This window comes from Prinia subflava, chromosome 2 (assembly GCF_021018805.1).
Source record: "Prinia subflava isolate CZ2003 ecotype Zambia chromosome 2, Cam_Psub_1.2, whole genome shotgun sequence".
Lineage (NCBI taxonomy): Eukaryota > Metazoa > Chordata > Aves > Passeriformes > Cisticolidae > Prinia > Prinia subflava.
In genome coordinates this window covers 86,039,670-86,062,106 of record NC_086248.1, presented here as the reverse complement: position 1 = coordinate 86,062,106, position 22,437 = coordinate 86,039,670, and the positions used below count along the sequence as shown (strand labels likewise).

General features: G+C 34.9%; 1 protein-coding gene across 4 annotated transcripts in view; it reads right to left on the bottom strand.

Annotated features, from left to right (window-relative positions):
- The window catches only part of KIF6 (kinesin family member 6), a 156,825-nt gene that overhangs the window by 107,387 nt on the left and 27,001 nt on the right, over nt 1-22,437 (bottom strand). For all 4 annotated transcript variants that reach the window (XM_063390857.1, XM_063390855.1, XM_063390856.1 and 1 more), the window contains exons 7-10: nt 15,198-15,404; nt 10,102-10,245; nt 5,793-5,879; nt 2,551-2,654 (exon numbers count right to left, since the gene is read on the bottom strand). In XM_063390857.1, the coding sequence (XP_063246927.1) occupies nt 2,551-2,654; nt 5,793-5,879; nt 10,102-10,245; nt 15,198-15,404 (542 nt within the window). The remainder of the gene's footprint in view (nt 1-2,550; nt 2,655-5,792; nt 5,880-10,101; nt 10,246-15,197; nt 15,405-22,437) is intronic.

Below are 22,437 nucleotides of genomic sequence, written 5' to 3'. Positions count from 1 at the left end.
TGAGTAGCTCCAAACTCCTATGGCCAGTCCCAATAAACAGAACTGTCATGAAGATTTGCTGTGTTATATGTTGATAGACTCTAACTGGAGACACAACACTTAGATGCTATCTGCTGATTGTCACAAATGCTTAGAACATTTATGGACCTCAAACGCAAACATGTATGGTCACAAATGTTATTGCCACATGAAAGCAAGCTCAAAAAGTATAAATGTTCATAACCACAAAAAATACTTTCATTGAAGAAATAGCTTTTTATACTATCATTTCATTACATTTTCATTTGGGTGTTTGAACCACATCATTTGTTTGTCTGTGAGCGCTCTGTTTGCATAAGCACAGACAAATGCAAAACTCATAAACCCTGACATTTGATATTTTCCCTCCCTTGGATTGTTCTAGAAAAGATTGACTTAGCTTTCAACATTCCATTCAACAGCAGCCCAAAGTACTAACAAGCCAGTCTGACTCATGTATGTGACAGTTTTTCTCTAGCACTCTCTTTGACACTCTGTTTAAAAAAATCCTGTATATCCAATTCTTTTCTTCACTTTAAATCATATTAAAAAATGATCCCTGAAAAATGTCATTATATGGCATTGCTGACTGATGAGGTTAATTGTTTGAGGCCCTTCTTGTTTAGTATTGATCCTCAGGAAAATTATTATTATTATCCCAGTCAGCAGTACTTAAGTGCTGTTCTATATTTTAATTCTACAGCATTTGTTCCAAGAAAGAACTTATTTTTGAAACAATGAACACATGCTACATGAGCCTGAGTAAATATAAATAAATGATAAATTCAGAAACCTTAAAATTTTGCATAGACCTAATATAGCTGAGGTCCTTGAAAGTTATTTCTCATTATGTGACTTAATATAGGTAGAAACTCATTAAATTCTCCACCCTGCTTCTTTCAGGAGTAATGGGATGCAAAATTCCTTGTTATGATCTCAGAAGAAACCTTTTCTGATATTGTCATGCACTATACATTGTGGTATATAGACAAAAAGGAAAAATATACAACTAACACACTTTTAATCACATTTGTGAAACCAGGCCTCCCAGATGCTGTAGTGCAATTGTATGCAGATGGTACATTCCTAGTTTTCCTTTGCATAATCATAATGAAAAATTTAATCTACCATTAATCCATTACTATTTATAACCCATTCCTATTTATAAGATTACAATTTCCATGACAAAAAAGGTAAAAATATTAGGAAACAAGATTTGTGGCTGTGGTCTTAGAAAACCCAAGCAATTTCCAAAACCTCAGTTTCTCTATACAAAGTAAGCAGGAAACAAGACCACAGTGGAAAAATCATGTGACAGATTTTTACGATAATGTTATGAAAGCACTTATTTAAACCAAAATATAGATTATTTAAGTATGTCTGAATAAAATCACTGAAAGTCATTCATCTTCTGAAGAGTAAAAATAAAGTAACTAATAAGGGCATTTAATTCTGCATATAATGAAAAAGAAAGTACTTTTCTTTCTATAGCTAGTCTTGGTCACATGTAGTGCTACTCTGCAATGTTTGTACATTTGACTGTCATGTATTTGGGCAGATGATAAATATATATTAACTCAGCAGGAACTGCAGGGACATTTCTGGCTAGGAGAATATAGTGATAACTCCTGATGTAAATGATTAATATACATGAGAAATTCAAGGTTCAAGGTAGCAGCTTGTCCTCATGTCTCCAGACTCTCCTGTGTGTCGGGAGATTGTTAGCACTGGTAGTTTTCTTCTGTGCCAGTCACTTGAGAAATTAAAGACTAAATATTTCCTCAGCTTCAGTTTGGTTACTGTTAACATACTAATCAAACAAAATTAGGCAGTTACTTCTTTCTTTATAGAGCTGAGATACAGTGATTAAATAGGTCCATACTACAGAATCAAATTTCCAAGCCTGGAAATTGAAATCAGTTATTGTGATTTTATTATTTAAACTTGAGTAAATACACCATATTTAGTAAGTTCCTATATGCTGTACTGATCTTTTACCAAAAGCTCCAGAATGTTACAATATTTATGTGAATTAATACTATATTTCAACAGCATATTCAGTTAAAAAAATAATAATATTTGGCTTTTTGATTAATTTGGCATTGAATAATTGTGGATCAGAAATGTGAGATTTCTTTTGGTTTATGTCAAAATAACAGTGCAGCAGGATATGTCTTAACACAAGAGTATTTTTTAAACCGTACTCAGATTGCATATCCACTTTTGAGAAAGACTGTTTTTCATTCTGCCCTATTATACAACACTTCTTTTTGCCTGGCATTTGACAGGCATTTCCATCCTTTGCGTTTACTTCACTTCACTTCCTCAGTGCTGAGGCTGCAAAAACACAGCCAGCAGCCTCACAGAGCTTTTCATGGAAATCTGCCATTCTAAACTGGCACCTAACTCCGCTTTATTATTCACTCAAAGAAATTAAAAACCCTGAGATGAATTTAAATATTTATGCCAATAAGGGAACTGATGAAAAATATAATCATAAAGGAAGAAAATGAAAACAATGTAAGACATTACTGAAATAGCTCCTCTTGGGAAAGCTCTGATGTTCTTTGCTTGCCAGTCACCAGTGCCAACTCATCCTTCAAATCCTGGATCTCCTTCTTCAGCTGGACAATCATCTACAAACAGCAAGACATAAACCAAGCATCACCTACAAATTAATAGCTAGTTTATGTTTTTTGCAGTAGAAGGTTGAGTCAAGGTAGATATACTTTAGTTTTCTCTTTTTTAAAAAAATGTCTTATCTAAAAACTGTCAAAATGCCTTAAATACACCAAGCACCTTTTTTTCCCCTCTTTTTCCATTCATAAACCCAAGAAAAGTCTTCCAAATTCAGTAAATTCTTGAGTTAGAAGACATGGCTGTACAGAGAGTTCAAAAAAATTTCTGCAAAGGAGAAATATAATTTGACACAGGAACAAAAAGAGCTTTTCTGACTCATTAGTTTTTCCTCTTAATAATGAACGCACATTTAAGAACTGACATCTTTGTTAGAGAAAGGGCAACCACACAAGTGATTTTTTTGCTCTCCTTTATAGAAACAGAAGTTTCAAAACAATATCCTAATTTTAATCTTACCTTTTTTCTTCTTCATGCGACATTTTGCTATTATTAGAATTATAGCATACTAGTAGAATGCATGAGTTGCTAGCAACAAACTGATGGCATAAAGCAACATAATGAAATTCAATTGTATTAATGAATAGTAATGTGAGAATATTACAAGGGAAACTGAACTAGATTTTTAAATTCTAGGAAATCGTTGTAAGAATCTGTACTTTGGCAACAAATGTCTGTATAAAACCAAATTTTATTAACCATTAAACTCTCAAAGCCATACTCTGCAAAGCAGGGCAGTATGCAAATACCTAAGACACGAGTGAATGCATACTTGGATACTTTATGGATGATCATTTAATGAAGCCTCCCTTCATGTGGCTCAAATGTATGAGTAGTCCAGTAATACTTTTAGGTGGATATGCATGCACTGATTCCATATGCAAAATAAGCTTCCAAGAGAATGTTTTCAAGGAAATATTAATCACTTTTGATTGCATATGCTTTCCAGTAGTGAGATTGTTGAAATCGATGACACATACTTTCACTAGATGTTAAAACTCCTTCAAACATTTCTATTTCTTTTAACAGTTAAATTTAATCGTAACTTCCTAAATTTTTACTTTAAAAATCAAATTATTTTAAACATGCATATGATTATTTCTTCTAACTCTAAACCTATAGAGTTAATAATAGTTATATCATTAATTATTTATTAATAATTATTATTTATAATATTTAATAATATTATTTATTAATAGTTATTTTATTAATATATTATTAATAAAATAATAGTTAATTATTTTTTACAATAAAGTACAAAGGTCTAACATAATATTTTATTTAATAGTCTATTAAAGTGATGACTGTTAATTACAGGAGTTGCAAGAACACTTAGAGAATATTGCAGGTCAAGCATTTTACTCTAATTTTATATTGCTCCATTTTGGTGCCACACTGATATACTTTGTGCCAGCTACTGAGTCAAGAAAATTAAATTTTGGGCTGGAGTGGAAAACGGTAGACAGCAGAATCACAGTAACATCTCTGTTCAATGTGCAAATTTGTTAGGATGATTAACTTCAATCTGACAACAACTGAAATACCAATTTCAGGATGTGGACAGAAGATTCATTTTCAAGTATTATTAAGACAAACAAAAATCTACAGAAGCAAAATAACTTCATTTCTATTTTTACATTAAAATTCAAGACCTTGATTTTCAGTTTAAATTATGTCCTTTAGCCATGAGTGAGAGAGGTTCAAAGATGAGTCACTTGAAAATACAATTTGTACAAACTCATCTTGTCAGTAAGACAAAAAGTCAGGAATTTTCCATTATAAAGAATTTGTTTACACAACAATCTGACTTAACTCAGATCCACCAAGAGGTGTTGTGAACTCCCTTTATAAAGCATGGATTCAACTCACAGATGATAAATACTGCCAATAAATTGTGTTTTCATTTTTCATAAAATTAATAGTATTTTATTACAAAAAATAAGATTTTTATGAAAAAAATCTTAAATACAGCACTTTGACTAATAGGGTTGCACCCTAGGAATATACTTAAGATGGGCAACAAAATCCATAATGACCACAGGGCCATATAAATTCAAAGTACATGTGTTCCCCTGCCTTTTCCACAAGAGGGGATGGTTTTCTAACTCTCACGAGTCCACTTGTGCTTTACTTGCTAAATGATCCTGCAGAGAGAGACATACCAAACTCGTGGAGTATAGCTCCACAGGATGTAGTAAATGTTCAGGAGCCTGCATGTGTTTTACCTCAATCAAAGCTTTCTGTGGCCACAGAAGAGATGTTTTGCATGATTTGCTACTAGAAAATCTATGTAGAAAAGGAAAAAAAGAAAAGATAGATAGAAATGAAGAAGTTGTTCAATGCCTACTGGGTTTATTTTTGGCCTTTTTTTTTTTAATCTGTGATGCTATTGCTATTAGAAATTGCTTGGAAAGAAAAATAAAATTAATAATAATAAAAACAGAAAATGAGCTGAAAACCTGACAAGGATCTTATATTCCCTTTCAATTTCAAGAACAAGAGACAAGAGGAAATAAAATCGCAATTATTAATAGTAACTGCAATATTCTAATTACCATCAAGTAACAATGAATGAAATCATTAGCTATATAATTAGCTATTTCTGTCTCCTTTGCTTGTCTTCCTCTTTTTTTTCTAATGGTAACTTCACAGTGTTCTTTCTTCCTATCTAAAATGTTCCTTGAATCAATTTCAAGGAAGGACTTAGTATTGCTATGTTTCTCAGCTCTTTAATACACAAATTGTTTCAGTGCAGCTCTGTGCCTCCATCAAGTGACTAGCAATCTCAGTACAATCTTAAAGAGTTTTAGAACCACTAATCAATGATCTGTGACTATGATTTAGGAATTATCACTCTAAAAAACAACACAAAGATGATAATGAAAGTGACCATTTCTCCTCAGATGCTTTAAGAGTTGAGAGAGCCTTTAGAGATTTGATAAAGATCTACTTAATTATAATTGTGTCCAAAAGAATATATTAAAGTGGCAGTTATTTTATAGCAAAAAAGTTGGAGCTTGCATCTGAAAATGACTTAATGGGACATTTCAGTATAAAATCCCCAATATCAGTTTAACTGCTATTGGTTGATAAAACTTAAACCAAGCAATCTCCTTCCCCCTGTCCCCAGCTCTCACCAATCTGGGGTCAATTTCTTCGTTAAGAACTGCTTCATTCTTAATAAGAGCAACTCGCTGTGCAAATCGGCAGGTTGATATAGATTCCTGGAAGAAAAAGAAAAAAAGAGGAGAGAATTCCAATTACCTTGCACCAGGTAAGTAGCCAGACTGCTAATGAAGCCATTAAAATAATTTCCATTTTTTGAGTATGGAACAGAAATATTCTATTGTTTCATATTCCAAAATAACAATAGTGAAGGGAAAATAGGTTAGCATATTAATGACAGGGGCCTATAAAATGGGTAAATCGTAGGGTATTTTACTGATACAGTTTGTTCCCTGACCAACTGTGTTTCAGATTGTTGTGTGCGGTTGTTTGGTTTTTTTTTGTGGTTTTTTTTTGTTGGTTTTTTTTTTTTTTTTTTTTGGTTGGTTGGTTGGTTGATTTTTGGTTAAATGGGGACTAGGTAATTTCATGGAAAAGAAACTGGGAAAAGAGATGATGGGAAGAATAGTGGAAATCCAGGACAACTGAGAAAAAAGCTAGGAGACTTGGAACTGGGAGGCATACAGGGGAACTGCAACAACAGATAAAAATCTTCAGATGAGCTAAGATGGGGATCAGCAGGAATGGAAGGCAGGGAAAAAAAATATACAAGACTGAGTTGGTTGGAGAAACTCTGTGACAGCCATTGTGTTCTCCCATCTAAGGCACAGAAAGAAATCAAAGATCCTGATAAGTATTGTTCTCACGTTCCAGATCAGCTGATATTTAAATGCCAGACCCTGCTATAAGACTTACATATTTAATGAAAAGAAACTCAGCAATTGTCCCCAGTTAGGTCAAATAATAAAACACAGAATATTAGGCAGTAGTCTTAGAAATTCAAATGATGGGTGAGAAACTGTATTATAAACCCTTATGGGATGTGGCAGCCTGCATTTAAAAGAGAATTTGTACATGGCCTCTAAATTAATTCACTACTGCAACACAATTGATTTTCAGAATGGAATTAATTCTGCAGTTTTTAGTTCTCCAATATAAGAAAATACCAGTTTAAATATTATGCTTATACACCTTTTCCACACAATTTCTGTCTCTAAATGTTTGGAGGTTTCAGTTTGGAACCCTGAATAAGGGTTACATGGGGAAAAATGTTTCTTGCTAAAGACACAATATATACCCAGAGAATCAAAGGAAAGGAAGGGCTTACAATAAAGAGAGTTGCACACAGTATTAGTTGGGCTCTATATCTGCCTCTGCTATTCCTTTGCAATGATGATTAGCCAATTTTAATTAAGTTCTATACATATAGTTAGCACATTATATGCACAGTACATAGACATACATTTCCACTAGATCTCTTTGCCCTGTTTAGTGTTCAGCACATGTTAAATTAATGAGTAGGTAATCAATTCAGTTCTCAATGTTCAATATGTTAGCTTACAATTTGTTTATCCTATGCCATCAAAATGGTAATCAAGTCAGACATCTAATTTCCTAATAATTTTTATGCCATGCTTATCATCACAGCACCTCAGGGCTTTATAAGAATTAATCAATTAACCTTCTTTGCTGCAAGTGTGTGGAATGAATGTAAACTGAAGTCAAAAGTACCAAAAAATTATATAGAATTGTTGTCATTTTATGATCTACTGTTCAGCTTCCAGATGAACAAATTCAGCTTCAGTTACAGTTATATTGAGTAACATATCTACAATTCAGAATCAACATCTTCATCCAAGCACACCAAAAAACTAGCACAAAAAATGTGATGTATTGATCTAAGAAATTCTGTATAAACTCATTGATAGAAGTATGAATATAATCTATTTCTCTAGGATAATAATCTGTTTGTCCTCGACATATGAGTGCCCTTTCTTCCTTTCTTACTCTGAATTCTCTGCTTTGTTGTTATCATTACAAGAAACAACACTAGGTCCCTAAGAAAGTGGCCTTTATTACACGACTTTAATTCACAGTGGGAGTAGTTCACTAGTGCATCGTTTGTGAGTGAAATGTACACCCAAGGGAAAAAAATCAACATGCAACACTAACATAGCTGTAGATAATGACTCATGCACCTATCCTAATTCTGACAGTTTCTGATGATTAGCGATTGACTTAGCATCTTTTTATATTATTTGGACCTATCAGCTTATCATCCACCTGTATTGTTTGGACATTTCAGACTTTGGAGAACAAGGGAGGGATTTTGTTGTTTTGTTTTGCTGTTGTGGTGGGGTTTTTTTATGCTTGTTTGTTTGTTTGGGGTTTTTGTTTGTTTGTTTGTTTGTTTGTTTGTTTGTTTTTTAAATTTTTGGGAGGACCAAAGAATAAGATATGTTGTCTAAATAGTATATGTTAAAGCAAGAACATGAAAATTTTCACAGCTTATTCTGGAAAATTGCTTGATCTAAATATTTCCAAAATAAAAGTCTAGAACACTATGTGAGATACACACACCTGATGAATTGATATTTGAAAGGTTTTTGATCTCAAAGAGCTTAAAATAAAATGAACAAACTTACCCAGCTGCCATTTGTAACCAGACAATATGTTTAATTAATTATGTTTGCAGATCTGAACAATATGTTTCCATTTAACAGGAAAAGTCCACTTTTCTAAAGAAAAAGTCTATAACTAGATGAAGAATGATTTGAGTATAATGCTTTCCGTTGTATTTCAGAAAATATTCTTCGACTAAATAGTTTTTCTTTTATTGTTTATTCATATTAGAATGTTTTTATTTTAGGAAAATCAGTAAATAAACAGATTATAAATGGCTTTGAGCAGTGTTCAATGCATTCCCATTGCTACATGTTTTAGAATAAAACCATTTCAGTTAGAGGGGACCTACAAAGATCAGCTTGTCCGACTGCCTGACCAAGTATAAACATGTTGTTAAGGGCATTGTCCAAATACCTCTTAAATACTGATAGGCTTGAGGCATTAACCACTTCTCCAGCCTGGTCCAGTGTTTGACCATCCTCTCAAAGAAATGTTTCCTAATGTCCAGCCTGAACCTCCCCTGGAATATCTTTGAACCACTTCCACACATTCTACCACTAGAATACCAGGGAGAGGAGAAAACTCCGTCTCCATTTTGCCTCCTCAGGGAGATGCACAGACGAATGAAGTCACCCTCAGCTTTCTCTGCTCCAAACTAGAAAAGCCCAAATTCCTCAGCTGCTCTTCACAGGAAATTTTTTCCAGACTTTAGCCAGCTTTGTTGCCCTCCTCTGGCCACAATCAAGGACCTTCACATCCTTCTTAACCTGTGGGGCCCAGAACTGCACACAGTTCTCAAGGTGGGAATGGCAGACAGCAGGATAATCACCTCTTCTGACCTGCTGGTTCTGCTGTGTTTGATGTTTCCCAGGATGTGGTGCCCTCTTGGGTGCCAGAGGTCACTGCTTGCTGCTCATCTGACCAGCACCCCTGGATCCATTTCTGCAAGGCTACTTTCCATCCACTGGTCTCCTAAATTATGCTTGTGTTGGGCATTAATCCACTCTAAGTGCAGAACTCTTGTTAAATTTCATCCTATTAATCACAGCCTAAAGCTCCAATCTGTCTAGATCCCTCTGCAAGGCCTTCTGTCCCTCAAGAGTCAACAGCTTCTCCTGTTTGGTATCATCAGCAAACTTGCTAGAGGGGCATTCAACTCCTGCATCCAGATCACTGATTAATGTATCGTGGCCCTGGAACTGAACCTCGAGGACTATCACTGCAGAGCAGTCTCCAGCCAGATGTAGGCCCATTCATTAAAACCCTTTGATATAAACTTGGAACTATGTGTAAACAAAGAGAAGAAAACATCACTACACGTAATTCCAGTGCAGGAAATTGGTGACAGGATACAAAATATTTGAAAAATTACCATGAATCCCAAACTACCTCCCCAATTCCCTTTCTTTCCTAGTGAACTCTCCATTTGTTTACCATAATCTATAAAGTCTTGACTCCAAAGAAGTCTAACAGAAGTTTTGTCAAGGTTTTCAGTGGATATAAATCAAAAATTTATCAATCAGGAAATCAGTAAATTGAAAAATGAGTAGTTCATTACTAGGTGCAAGTAATTTCTCAACTGCTACTTGACTTGAGATTACTTAGAGAAAAGCACATTTTCTAAATGATTTGTTTATATCCTACAGAAATTTCCACTGATAAAATTATCTCCTAGAAACAAAATTAAAATATTCTTTAACAAGGATAAGAATAAAAGCTTCCACGCTCGAATTTTAATCTATACTAAAAATCAAAAGAGCAGGATCTATAAAGAAGTGACAACATTTTTGTTCACGATAGATAGAAAGAACATACATCTATGTTTCTTTTGTCCATAGCAAGTGTTGATATCATGGTAGTCATGCAGTTTCCTCCCAGGCTGTCTCTTAGCACTGAGGTCATCATAGAGTTTCGGTAAGGAATGTGGGACCGGTTTTTCTCTGCAAGGGCAATTATCACCTGAAACAATAGCAAAAATAAAAGACTTTTAAATTTATACACCCATCAATGTTTGACACATGTAAAGAATGAATCCAATCTGCTCAGAAACCTTCGACAATGAAATGACGCTTATGCACCCCGCTGTTAGCTGCAAACCGACTGGCTTTATTGAAGGAATTCCAAGTTAAATTTCAGCATGTTTATATGTCTTTCTAAGAGCTGGACCTGAAAGACCAAATACATTAAATTTTATCATGCCCTAGCCTTACAGTCTCTCAGCAACATGGAAACTGAACATGATAAACTCAAACCCACAGGTTTTCCTAAGACACAGGAACTTACTGAAAATCTTCCTTGTGACTTTTTTGTCATAACTATAAAATATGGATAGTATTAAAGTAAAAATTTCCTCAATATTTGTTCAAGCATGCTTTAAAAATTACACATTCTTAAAACACACTTTTTAGATGGGCCAATACATTTACTTCTGAGAAAATGTCTTGGAAAGCAACACACAAATAAAAGGGTGCATGATTACAATGTACTGCTGGAAAGAAATGATTCCGTTTAGAATATATATGCCTTGGCCAAAAAGGAAATTGTACACCTACTATTCTGTTTCCCTCCTCAACTGTTTACATTATGGGATCTAATTATTAAATAAAAAAGCTAGATTACCCCATGATATCCTGTGATATAAAAGATTTGCACTGTTATCTGGCCAAGCACTGTACTGAAAAACTTTAGCTACATGAGTTGTGCAAGCTCTCCTAAATGATTAGGGGTTGTTTTTTCTTTAATAAGTGCTACTTGTCAGTGCATATTTTGTTTATGCTTCATTTACAAAAATTGTTATTTTAGAAAATTTAATGTGACTTTTTTGTGGCATTAGTTTCTCTTAATGGTCTTCAGAAAGTATAAACTGTAAATCTTACACTGGCAGCCCTGAGAGACACAAATGCATAATAAGAAAATTACTATCTTGTAAAGGAATCTGGAAACCCATTCCTGGATCAAGGTTTTCAAATCTCACATGTTACAACTTGTTATATAGAAATATGTTAAAGCTTTGTTGGTTTATAATATTGCATAGGAACCTCATAGTAGTCTAGCACATACATTAATAAGCACATTTTCAGCCTCTGCCACAAAGAGACTATAATCCAAATACACAAGATGGGAAAAGAGCCAGAGAGATGTGTTATTTCCATTATAAATGGGAATATTGTTACTGGGAAGTTCCTTTTTTCTGAAGTTCATGCAGGAAGTCTGCAGGCCAGAGAATCTGAACCTTCCCACATTAACTCTGGAAACCTGTGACCAGCTCTCATGATGCAGAACCCATTGCACACTCACATGACAGTCCCACAACACAGATGATTTTAGTCTAAAGTCCCATTAGCAAAACCTCACCTTAACCACCAAATTAATCTTTACAATCCAATTAAGGAATCTAGAATAGAAAGAGGAGAATCTGAAGAAGAAGGAAGTAATATTCTTTGACAAAGTGACAGAGACCACCTGTACAGAAGCTGAGCCTGGATTCTCTAAGAGGCACCAAATGAAATAACCAGAAAATTGTCTAATTTAAGAAGGTGTTACTATCCTTTTGATATAAAAAGGTTTTTTTCTTTTTCTTTTTGTTAATACTTGTAATTCAAAGCCTAATAATATCACTAAAGCACAAAGTTTCATTTTGAGTGGGTCAAGTAAACCACTTTAAGGCCTAGTTGCTGTCAGAACTCTTGTCACTTTTTATAAAATTGCATCCTATATGAAACAGAGGAGGTACAATCACTCAAATTTCACTGACACTTGGGGAAACACTGTTGAGCATAAAGGAAAGTGAAAAACTCAGAAGTGGTTCTGGCATGATCTGAAGTGTGCCCAAGTAATTGTTTCTGTCCACATCCTTTGTGCAAGGAACAGATTGGCACCAGTATCTCATGCCAACATGTTTCCAGGGAATCCTCAAGAGATGGGGATTCTGGGGTGCATCACTTGCAGAAACAGAGCTGTTAGGTACACCTCTATCTTGCTCTTTAGTGTATCACATGCTCTGAAGCCATATTCCTGCTTCAGAGGTCTTGTTCTTTATACTTCCCACCCTACTTCCCATTTCTAGTAGAGTTTAGAAGCTTAAACTCTGGTCTTTACAGAAGAAAAAAATCAACCAACCAACAAAACAAACAAACCCTCCAAAACAAAAACCCAAAACAAACAAATAAAAACAAAACAAAAACCCCTAAACAAAACTCCCCTTTGGTAAATATGGGCAGCAACCATTCACTAATGGATCAAATCTTTCAACATTCTATAAATGGAACATGTGTTAACAAATATATTCATTAAAGTAGTGAGAGCATTGTACCCTGTTATTTTTGGGAAATAATTCTATTATAGTGTCAAATCACATGGCAGTATAACTGTTAATTCGCAACTCTAAATCTGGTCCAGGATCCTCTATATTTGTATCATAAGGGAATATCTACATCTGCACAGTTACATTGCAGTTGTAATTCCAGAATGTCCTACTACATCTCTCAAACTAAAAAAGCTACCCAGATATGGTAGTAAGGACTTCTAAATCCCTGCTCTCATTTCAGATCAGCTGCATGAAACTATCTCCATTTTTCTCTAGACAGAGAGGCTGCTTGGAGTAAAAGTGCAGTGGATTTATTTAAAGGCCTTTTTAACATGCTGCAGATATTTAACAAGTAGATCAAGTGTGGTGACAGAGAACTGTGTTCCCATTGACATCTCAATCCAAAGCATTTAGTGTGACTCTTTTACTGTGAAAGGTGCTTCAAAATGGCACAAATCAACACTGGACCACCAGTAGAGGGCTAAACAGTCGAGAATTTCAATAAGCTGATTTTGAGGCATTTGTGCACTTTAGTGTTATTTACTGCAAGTTCAGGATTGAATGGTTCAATTCCCACTGAACAAAATGATATTTTTACTGTCTCTGGTGGTCTTTTATTCAATATTAGAAAACATTTCTATTGATACAAGATCCCAGACAGAATCAAAGATGCCTATTTCTAACAGTACTTCTCTAAAATAAGAATTAAGGGTTCCATGAAAAAATAATATTTTTCACTGTTAAATACATAGAAAGCATACAATAAATAAGAAGAATAAATAAATCCTAAGTGTAATTTGTATGCTTCTGAAGACATCAATTTCAGAGTCACTGACCCTTATCACTTCCCTTGAGTACAACTCAAATACAGACTTTTTTTCAAGGTAAAATTTAAACAAATGAGGGGCATGAAAAAATCCAGTGTGATAGTAAATGACTGACTGCCACCTGCTGTACCTTAAGCTTCTTCTTTTGACAGACGAAATATCTCTGATCATAAATAAAATGAAATCCAAGAGATTTGTTTTTGTTAACAGAAAACATGTAACACAAAAATGAAAAATATTTTCCCCAGCAAGTAGAACAGTTATATGTTCTAATCATTATTTTAAAGAATTTTCACATATAGACACCCACAAAATTTTCAGGTTTAATGATTGCCTCAACTGTATATTTTACTAAATAGCACATATACTATAATGTAAGTTAAAAAGTAGAGAATTGAATTTTAGAGTTAAGCCTTTTTGGTTCTCTCTGTCCTCTTTAATTGTCTCCCTAAATGACAGGCCCATAGATCTCTTTAAAAACACAGAAGTTTTTAAAGAAGAGTTAGGAGAAGATACTACATCGTCCATCGGAAACCCCAAAATAATTAATTTCTGGCAACAGGAACAGTGTTTGCTTTACTGTGAAAACAATATTATATATTCAGTCTTAGGAAGAAACTAATTTCTCTTACAGGTATGAGATCTGCAATGGACACTTGAAAATCTTCAGTGACTGCAACTTAATAGCACAGAATTCACAAAAGATTTCATTCATTGCTAAGTGTTTCTTATCCTAACTTGGTAAGCATAGTAAATGTCAACCAGATAAAACATCATGGTAGATGAGGGAGAAATATATATTAAAGCATTAAAAATATTTTTTAAAATATAGTATTAAAATAATTGTTTTTATAATTAACTTAATAATTATCTATTTATTGTAAAACACATATTAATAATATTAATCATAATTAACCAAATCTTTCTACTGGAAATCTTTATCTCCAAAGCTTCTTTTCACTGATGCTGTCTGAATTTTTTTTTTTTTTTAATGAATAAGAAATTGTTAGGAGCAACCTATTTGCTCAATATTTGCCTTTTCCAAAGGGAAACCCCAGAAGCAACAGTGGAAAAAGGATAGAGATTTTAGTACACCTTAAATTAAGAGGCTAAATCTATTTAGTAACAACAGCTGAATGAAAAATATTTGTGGAGATTAATAACAATAATAAAAAAATAATAACAATATCAATATTTTATTTATTATTATATTACATAGATGGTTTCTATTGGTATAAATCCAATTATGGTATCCAATCCATAAATACATTACCAATGACAGCTTCTGTCTCAAAGAGATCAAAGATTTAAATTGGTAGAGTAATAAGACACATGAGAAAAGAGCCTAATAATTTACGATATTACAATGCTAGAAGCAAATAAAGCCCAAACACTTTCTTTTCAGTGATACATCCTGATCCTAAGTCTGGAAGGGGAAGAAGATTATGAAGAACATTTTTAGGAGAAATATTGCTGAAATCTTGTAAATATCTTTAGTATTCCAAAGAAAATGAGAAAACTATTTTGAAAATACTACCCTATATACCTGTTATAATCTTACTGCTTAATTATTAAGTTTTCCCTAAATTAAAATATTTTATTTGAAAGGAAGACTTACCAATTCACTGATTAAAAACAAACAAACAAACAAAAAACCCCTGCAACAAATATCCTAAGACTAAGTGAATATTAGAATCAAGTTTTCCAAAACACTGTACTTTGTTAAACAGGAATTTAGTAAAGGGAGAAATGTTTTACTCTAGAGGTCTCAATTTTACCTGCTCCAAATAATGTAATGACAGGTTGATATATTTGGCTTCTGTCAGTAAGTGGCCTCCAATTCCACTCTTTGCAACACGTTCTGACCCAGCAAGGTCTACTAAATGTAACTTGGAGCGTCGGATGGTGGCAGATCCAGGTTCCTTGCTGGAGATGTGAATAGTGAAAATGCAGTGAGATCGGCTTGAGGCTTGATTCATTGGTGTCTACAATGACAAGAAAAAAAGAACTCTCAGTGTTCAGTGGATAAACAAATTTAGCTTCTCATAGCTCAATAATCTGGCAACTAAAATAATTTATCTGATTTTTTACCTATTGGACCTGTAATGAACATGCAAAAAGAACCCAAAAGGATTTACCTGGCATTCACATTCTGGACAAATACTTGGAAAACTCTAAGCTGGACAAATTGTCCTGTAAACAATTAAGGTTTTTCCAAAACACTCTAACATCAGCAAAACAAGTGGCCTTACCTCATGAGGAATACGAGAAAAGGGCAGGTTGACTGGAGGGAAAGGTACTGTATGCTGATCACTGAGAAGATTTTAATTTCTTCATTGGTACATCAATTTATTTTTTTTTTCTGATAGGTAGCTACCAGTATAACCAGGACTAGGATTTCCTTTAAGGTTTTAGACTTTTGTATTATTACTTTTATGAAGAAATTCTACTTGGTAAAATCAGTATCAGATTTTTAGGTGGTATGACAGAGTTTTCATAAAATGTTTAGCTTTAATTATATACTTTTGGGAATAACTACAGCTACATTTCTTTAATTTAAAACATGGAAATTCTTGGTCAATTTTTAGAAATTGAAGTCTTAGCATCACTTCAGATGTTTTCTCAATATATTTGAAATACAGAACCAAAAGCTTTAAACAGCTCTCAATTATTTAACTTTAGATTTCAAATTACCATATGCCATCACATATGCATTTTTATTTAAAAACATATAAAATATCTTCAAGGATCTAAATCATCTTTTGTTTATCAAGGCATTATTAGAAATATAAATCTAAAATTATTCCTCATAATCCTCATTTCATAAGTAGATAAAGCTTTAGATAATATATGGAGATTAAAGGTCTAGCAGACATATAATATTTTTATTCACAAATTATAAAAAGTATGGCTACATTGTTTTTAGGACATAAATGCTGGACCTGCAAAAAGACAGAATAGCAAAATAATAAATCAATATTATTAAGTCAGCAACTAAGTTTATATTTATTTGTACTTGCTGAAAAAAGTAAAAAAAAATCCTGGTTATACTGTCTACATTAATCTCTTGTCTCTACTTTATTCCTCTGTTATTGCGAAGTAATTTTTTATGTAGGTCTTTCCTGTGATTCAGACCAGATATACCAACATATTGTCTTTTTTAACATAATCTGCTTTAGCATGCAACACTGTAGATGTTAAAATGGCCTTCCCATTGCAGGTTTTGATGTTGTCTGATTGATCCAGCAAGGACAGCTCTTAGCAGAAAGAATGCAAGCTGAACAGTCCTTTAACAGGAATAATATGGACCATTTGGTTCAATTGTCTTCACCTCAACTTCCCCTTTTTTTTTCAGCCTTAATAGTGCCAACACAACCAAATGGGTTTTGGGAACTGATCCAGCTCAAAATAAAAAATTTTAAAAACCCCAAAATCCAAAAAACCAAACCAAAAAAACACAAACCAAACGAAAAACTTAACAAAAAATCATTACTCTATACAGAGAAAGAATTTTGGAATTCATAATCCTGTGAAATGAGCATCAGAGTGCAGTCGCATGCTATGCTGTCCCCAGAGGTGATGCTGGGCAAAGGAAGAGGAAGTGAGTGGTAGTGTTGGAATGAAAATAAACAAGCTGAGGGAAAGGTGTCAAGCAAGAAAACACTCCCAAACTTACTTAAAAAGCAATTATACTAAGAAAAAGTTATATGCTGTGAAAATGTACTTTATTCAGCAATTCTGATTCCATGAATAATCAGAGCCAGCTTCACTTATTTCACTACGACAGCTATGATTTTTTTATTTGCAGCTCCGTGAAGCAGGACTAGATATTTTATTTTTTCCAGCTACAAATCCACGATAGAATTAATATTTAAGGACATTCTCCTTGACAGAACTGATATTTAGGGACATTTTGCACTACAGACATGTCACACTATACTGCAGACAAGTCTAAGCCACATCAAATATCAAGTACAGGTGGAAGCACAAAGCAAATGTTGCTATGACAGAAGCTGAAGAAGTCATCATTCTTCAGAATAAGCATTCTTAAGCAAATGTAAGATTCATACTGCAGCAAAACCTGATGTATTTCAAAATGTGCTTTTAGTCACACCAATTAAATGCTAACAGAGGCAAAAAAAATCAAATCCTAAAATAAAATAATTTCAGGACTCTGAGTTCCAAGAAGCACATGGCAATATTTGGTCTACAAGGTTTTTATTGTCTATTTCGATACACTAGCCACAACTTTATTTTGTGTATTTCAAGTAGATTTGGCTGGACTAGTCATTAGAAATTCCATTGCTTTTCTCTCCACTTCTTTTTCTCATGTGAATGAAAAAATGAATGAAGCTGATTTGGAAGTCATTGGCTAGAATTCCAAACTGATATTTTCGTTAAAGTCCTTCTTCGGAGTAGAATCATGGTTTAATCAAGACACCAATACTTATTTTTTTCAGTATAATTCTATCTGTTTTGCTATTCCCATCTATAGGAAGCTCTGTTAGAACTCTTGCAGAAAGCATCAAGCAATAAAAATTTAAATTCTTAAATGGGATGTGACCATGAAATGTTAATTGCATAATCCCCCCACACTTTGCTACTTTTACCACACAAGTAGATGCACTGCACCCAACCGAAATGATGATTTGTTGGCATCTCCAGTCCAAAAACAAGCCTTTTGCTATTTGATTGTTATCTTACATAGGCAACTTCTGAGTACCACCATTCATCTGTTTAGAAAGTTTGAAAACAGAAAACAAATGACATTTTCTGGACAGTGTCTCAGAGCCTACTAAAATGTTCCTTTAGTGGTTTTCAGAGTTCATTTTGGCTTTGTTAGCAGTATTCAAACCATATGTATATGAAATCATCCTCACACTAATTTGCTGTGATGAAGGAAAAAAAAGAAAGAGAGGAGTTGCCTGGTTCTCAGCAGATGGTTGCTATTGTGAGAGTTATATATAGAACAACTGATGAGCGGCAGTTACTTACAAAGAATAATTTTTTCCAGAAATTCTGTGACATCATAAACCACATAAGCAAACTTCAGATGCTTTGTGATATCATGTGAACACTACAAAGGACTTAATGCCAGGTCATCTATTGCTGTCCATTTCTGGCACAGTAAAGGACGAATTCAGTAACATTTAAGATCATGACTTGCTAAAGCATCAGCATTTTATTTGATCATGGAAAATACGTACAAGGTATATTTTAAGCCATACAAGCCAGTCTTGGTTTTTTTTCCAGGATGAAAATATACCTGTGTTTGCGGAAATTAAATAAATTGTATAGAAGCTTTGTGACTTTAACTACTACATCTATTTATACAATGGTTGCAAGAAGGAAGCTTCTACTTAAGTGAGAATCTATGTCACAGTCATATTGCAAGAAGCTTCTGAGTTGGATGTTTCTGTCAAGGGATATAAGGTCAAGAACCATCCAAAAACTTGCTGGAACCTAAGCTGTCCATCTTAATCTAGTTCTTATCTATCTTACATCAGTAAAACACTGCTGGTATTCTTACCTATACAGGAATTTATGTATTTCCCAAACCTTTTACTTATTGCAGCTGCTATTATAAACGTTGTTTTCACTAAAAATAGCCAGAAATGGATGCAACTGATCTAAATAGAGTTCTTAAGGATTGAGGACCTAAGAAAGAGAAAGTTTCTTAAACAGGACAAAGACATATGAAAAGCCGTTTGAAAATCACCACTAGACTAACAGAAGCTGCTACTGTCTGGAACAATAATGTGTTGATTATGGCTGCCAAAACACTCTGACAGAGATAATACATGAAAGAGTTCAGGACCACTGAGACAAAACAATTTCACAGGTGATAAATGCAGTTGTTCAGCCCATATTGCAAACCCTCTCCACCTGGCCACATATACTGTTCCAGAGGAATCTTTTCTTCCTTGGATCAAAATATTTAGACAGCAGAATATGATTTTACTGTATGAGTGAATTAGTGAATAGCCAACGCATAAAACAGGCTGATCCTGAGTGTTCACAGTTTTTTGAGAGAACGTCACAGTGTAAAGGTACAAAATTTTCTTTTAAGGAATGCTTCTCTTCTTCTTAAGGGTTTTCTGCTTCTGAACTTTACAAAGAAGAACAAGGAGAAAAGAAGAATGTACTGATAACATCCAAGATTGATATCAAATCAATTTTCTCCAATCTCATGCGACAATCAGAGGGATATCTGTAGAAGATGTTCTGACAGCTACAGTCATTTCACAGTTAGGATGGATATCTGTGCCTAAAGAATATAAACTCCGTCAGTCCCAATAGAACTATGCTATAAAGGGGAGCATATAAATTGAAGAACAGGAGGTGCCTGTCTTTAGTAGATGAGAGCAACCTCAATATGTCTTTAGTTTCCTTTCTAAATAATATGTTAGAGGTCAAGGGGCTCCTCAGTTATACTTAGGTACACTTGTCATAGTTGAAATTGAAAAATTGTAGCTATGAAAATGTAAGGATCAGAATAGATGCAACCACTTCCTGAAAGCAATGCTTTATCTTTCCATATTTACTACAAGTACAGTTTCACAGTTAGACCATGGTAACTTGTCGTGGTTGCAGGGGGGGTGAATTTTTTCCAGGGGGATGTGGGCAGTCCAATCAGTGATCAGCTTTTCTGCTGGCACCTGGATTGGTCACCCGGAGGTTTGGACACGCCTCTGAAGACACAAAGAGTTAAAAGCAGGAGTCTAGGGGGCTCGGCCTCTTTTTGGATCCCGGTTTCAGCGGAGGGACGTGTCAGGCCTCCTTCCCCTGCCCGGCCACGAGGCTGGGTGGGGGAGGGGAAGCACGTGGTCGGCTCAGGTAAGCCGGAGCCCCCGGAGGGGGAGAAGAGAAGGGACAGGACTGGAACTGAGCTGCCCCGTCCAGGATGGAGGGGTGGAAAACTGTGGAAGTGCCTTCTGTGTGTGCTCACCCCCTCCACCCCCAAACTCTGGGAGAAAGTGCCCAGCCACGTGGGGATTGCCCAGCCTGGGAGTGCCTCAGCCTGCACCCTGCCGAGAAAAAACTGTTAACCCTTGCTTGGCAGAAAGAAACTTTTCTTAGACATTGATTCTCATGACTGGTGGTTTCGGAGAGAGGGAAGCGGCCTGAGACTGAGATGATAAAGCATGATTGGAAGGAACCCGATGGAAGAATGAGAGGAGTAGCCTTCAGAGCTAGACTTCTCTTGCATAATGTCAGCCATGGACTGAACTTGAGTCTCTTTTGAACATAAACTGCATTTTTGGGTGGATGCAGCTGCCCTTGTTTTTGCTACAGTGACTGGCACTTGAGTGGAGCGAGCAGAGAAAAGAGGGGGAGGGTGAGGTGGTGCCCTCTGCCCTCAGGGCAGACCTGCTCCTGGAACCCCGGCCCCTGGGTAAAAAGGGGAGAGCTCGGCATGCAGCATCCTTAAAAGAGCCCTGTATGCAGTTTTCAGCCTTTGGACAGCGGTGAGAGCGCTGGACATAGGAAAAAGAGAGAGAGTCACCCTGGCAGACCTCTCCGGGCGGTGCCACGGGTGACATGGGAACACATAAGGAGTAGACCTGTGTGTTCTGGAGAACAGTCTGTGGTGCGAGAGAGACTCCTCTCTCCCTTGCTGAATTGAAGATTAGTTTTTTTTGAGTGGTGATTGTTTGATCTAAAACCCAAAGGTTGGTCTGGGAAAAGTGATGGGTGGGGAGGTAGAGACTGGGAGAAGAAATGTTCTAAGAAGTTTTTATTTCTGTCTCTGTGTGTGTTTAAGAGTATTTCTGTCCCTGTTCTTATGTAATTAATAAAGTTTTGGTAGGTTTTTTTTTTGTTTTCAAGATTTAAGCCTGCTCTGCTCTGTTCCTGATCACATCCCACAGGAGTTGTTAGAGAAAAAACATATATTCATGGGTGCACTAACATCTGGCCAGTGCTAACCCATGACATAACTTTTAAACTCAGGTAACTTTTAAAATAATTAATATTCACTGGTGAAGACATTATTAAACCTTATGTTATATAGTGCCTTTTATCCATATAAATCCCAAAGTATTTTAAGGACTACTCAAAGCAGTATGTTTAACCAGTAATTTTTTTACCACACATGGAAACAAAAGCACTTGTGCTGAAAAAATGATGCCATTTGGTGCTAATAATATAATATACCAGGTTTGTCAGAGTGGAAATAAGTTAACAACTGACACCAAAGAGAAACCCAGGAAAGCAGAAAGTTGCAATTTCTTCTGGACTGCAGCACTAACCCAGAGAGCATGCATTTTTGTCAAAAGTGACATTTAATCTCATATGCTTACACACTGAAATCCTATTTTTCCTATCTTATCTAATAAAAAATGCAAACACTACCAGTGGCTTTCTAAATACATTCAAGAGAATACAATATACAATTAATACAAGTAGAATGAGCTTGATTCACAGGTCACACATTGTTTCCCAAAATTATCCTTAGAGCTTTAAGTTTCATTCTTTCTTGAAATAAACATATTTAAACATTCCCAAAAGCTTACTGATTGCCCCAAGTGTACTTCAAACATTTTAAATGCTGGAACAAGTACTTTGTAGTATACAGTGTGTCCCACATTTAAAACATGGAGTGCTATAGGTATAAAACCATTCACTGAAACATTGCCTTCCTCATTAAAGCAAAGTACTTTTTCATTAGAAGAAAAAAAAATCTAACTGTACATGTAACTGCAGTCCTCAGACACACCAATCCCAGAAAAGGATTTAACAGTTTTAAATTGCTGCACATCCTTGGGAGGCTACCTTACTGCTTTAAGAAAAATACTAAAAAACACTTAGAATTCTCAAAATCACAGAGGTTTAGGCATGTTATTTCAAAAGACAGAGGTCATATGAGATTCCTATCACAAGGATTTGGAAAAGACCATTTCAGCTGAACACACATTAATAGTATAGCAAAATAAAATGTTTTGAGAACACTACCTAAATAGCCAAACTATTTTCATACAGGAGCTTTTTTAGATGTTGTTGCTACCAACTGCTTAT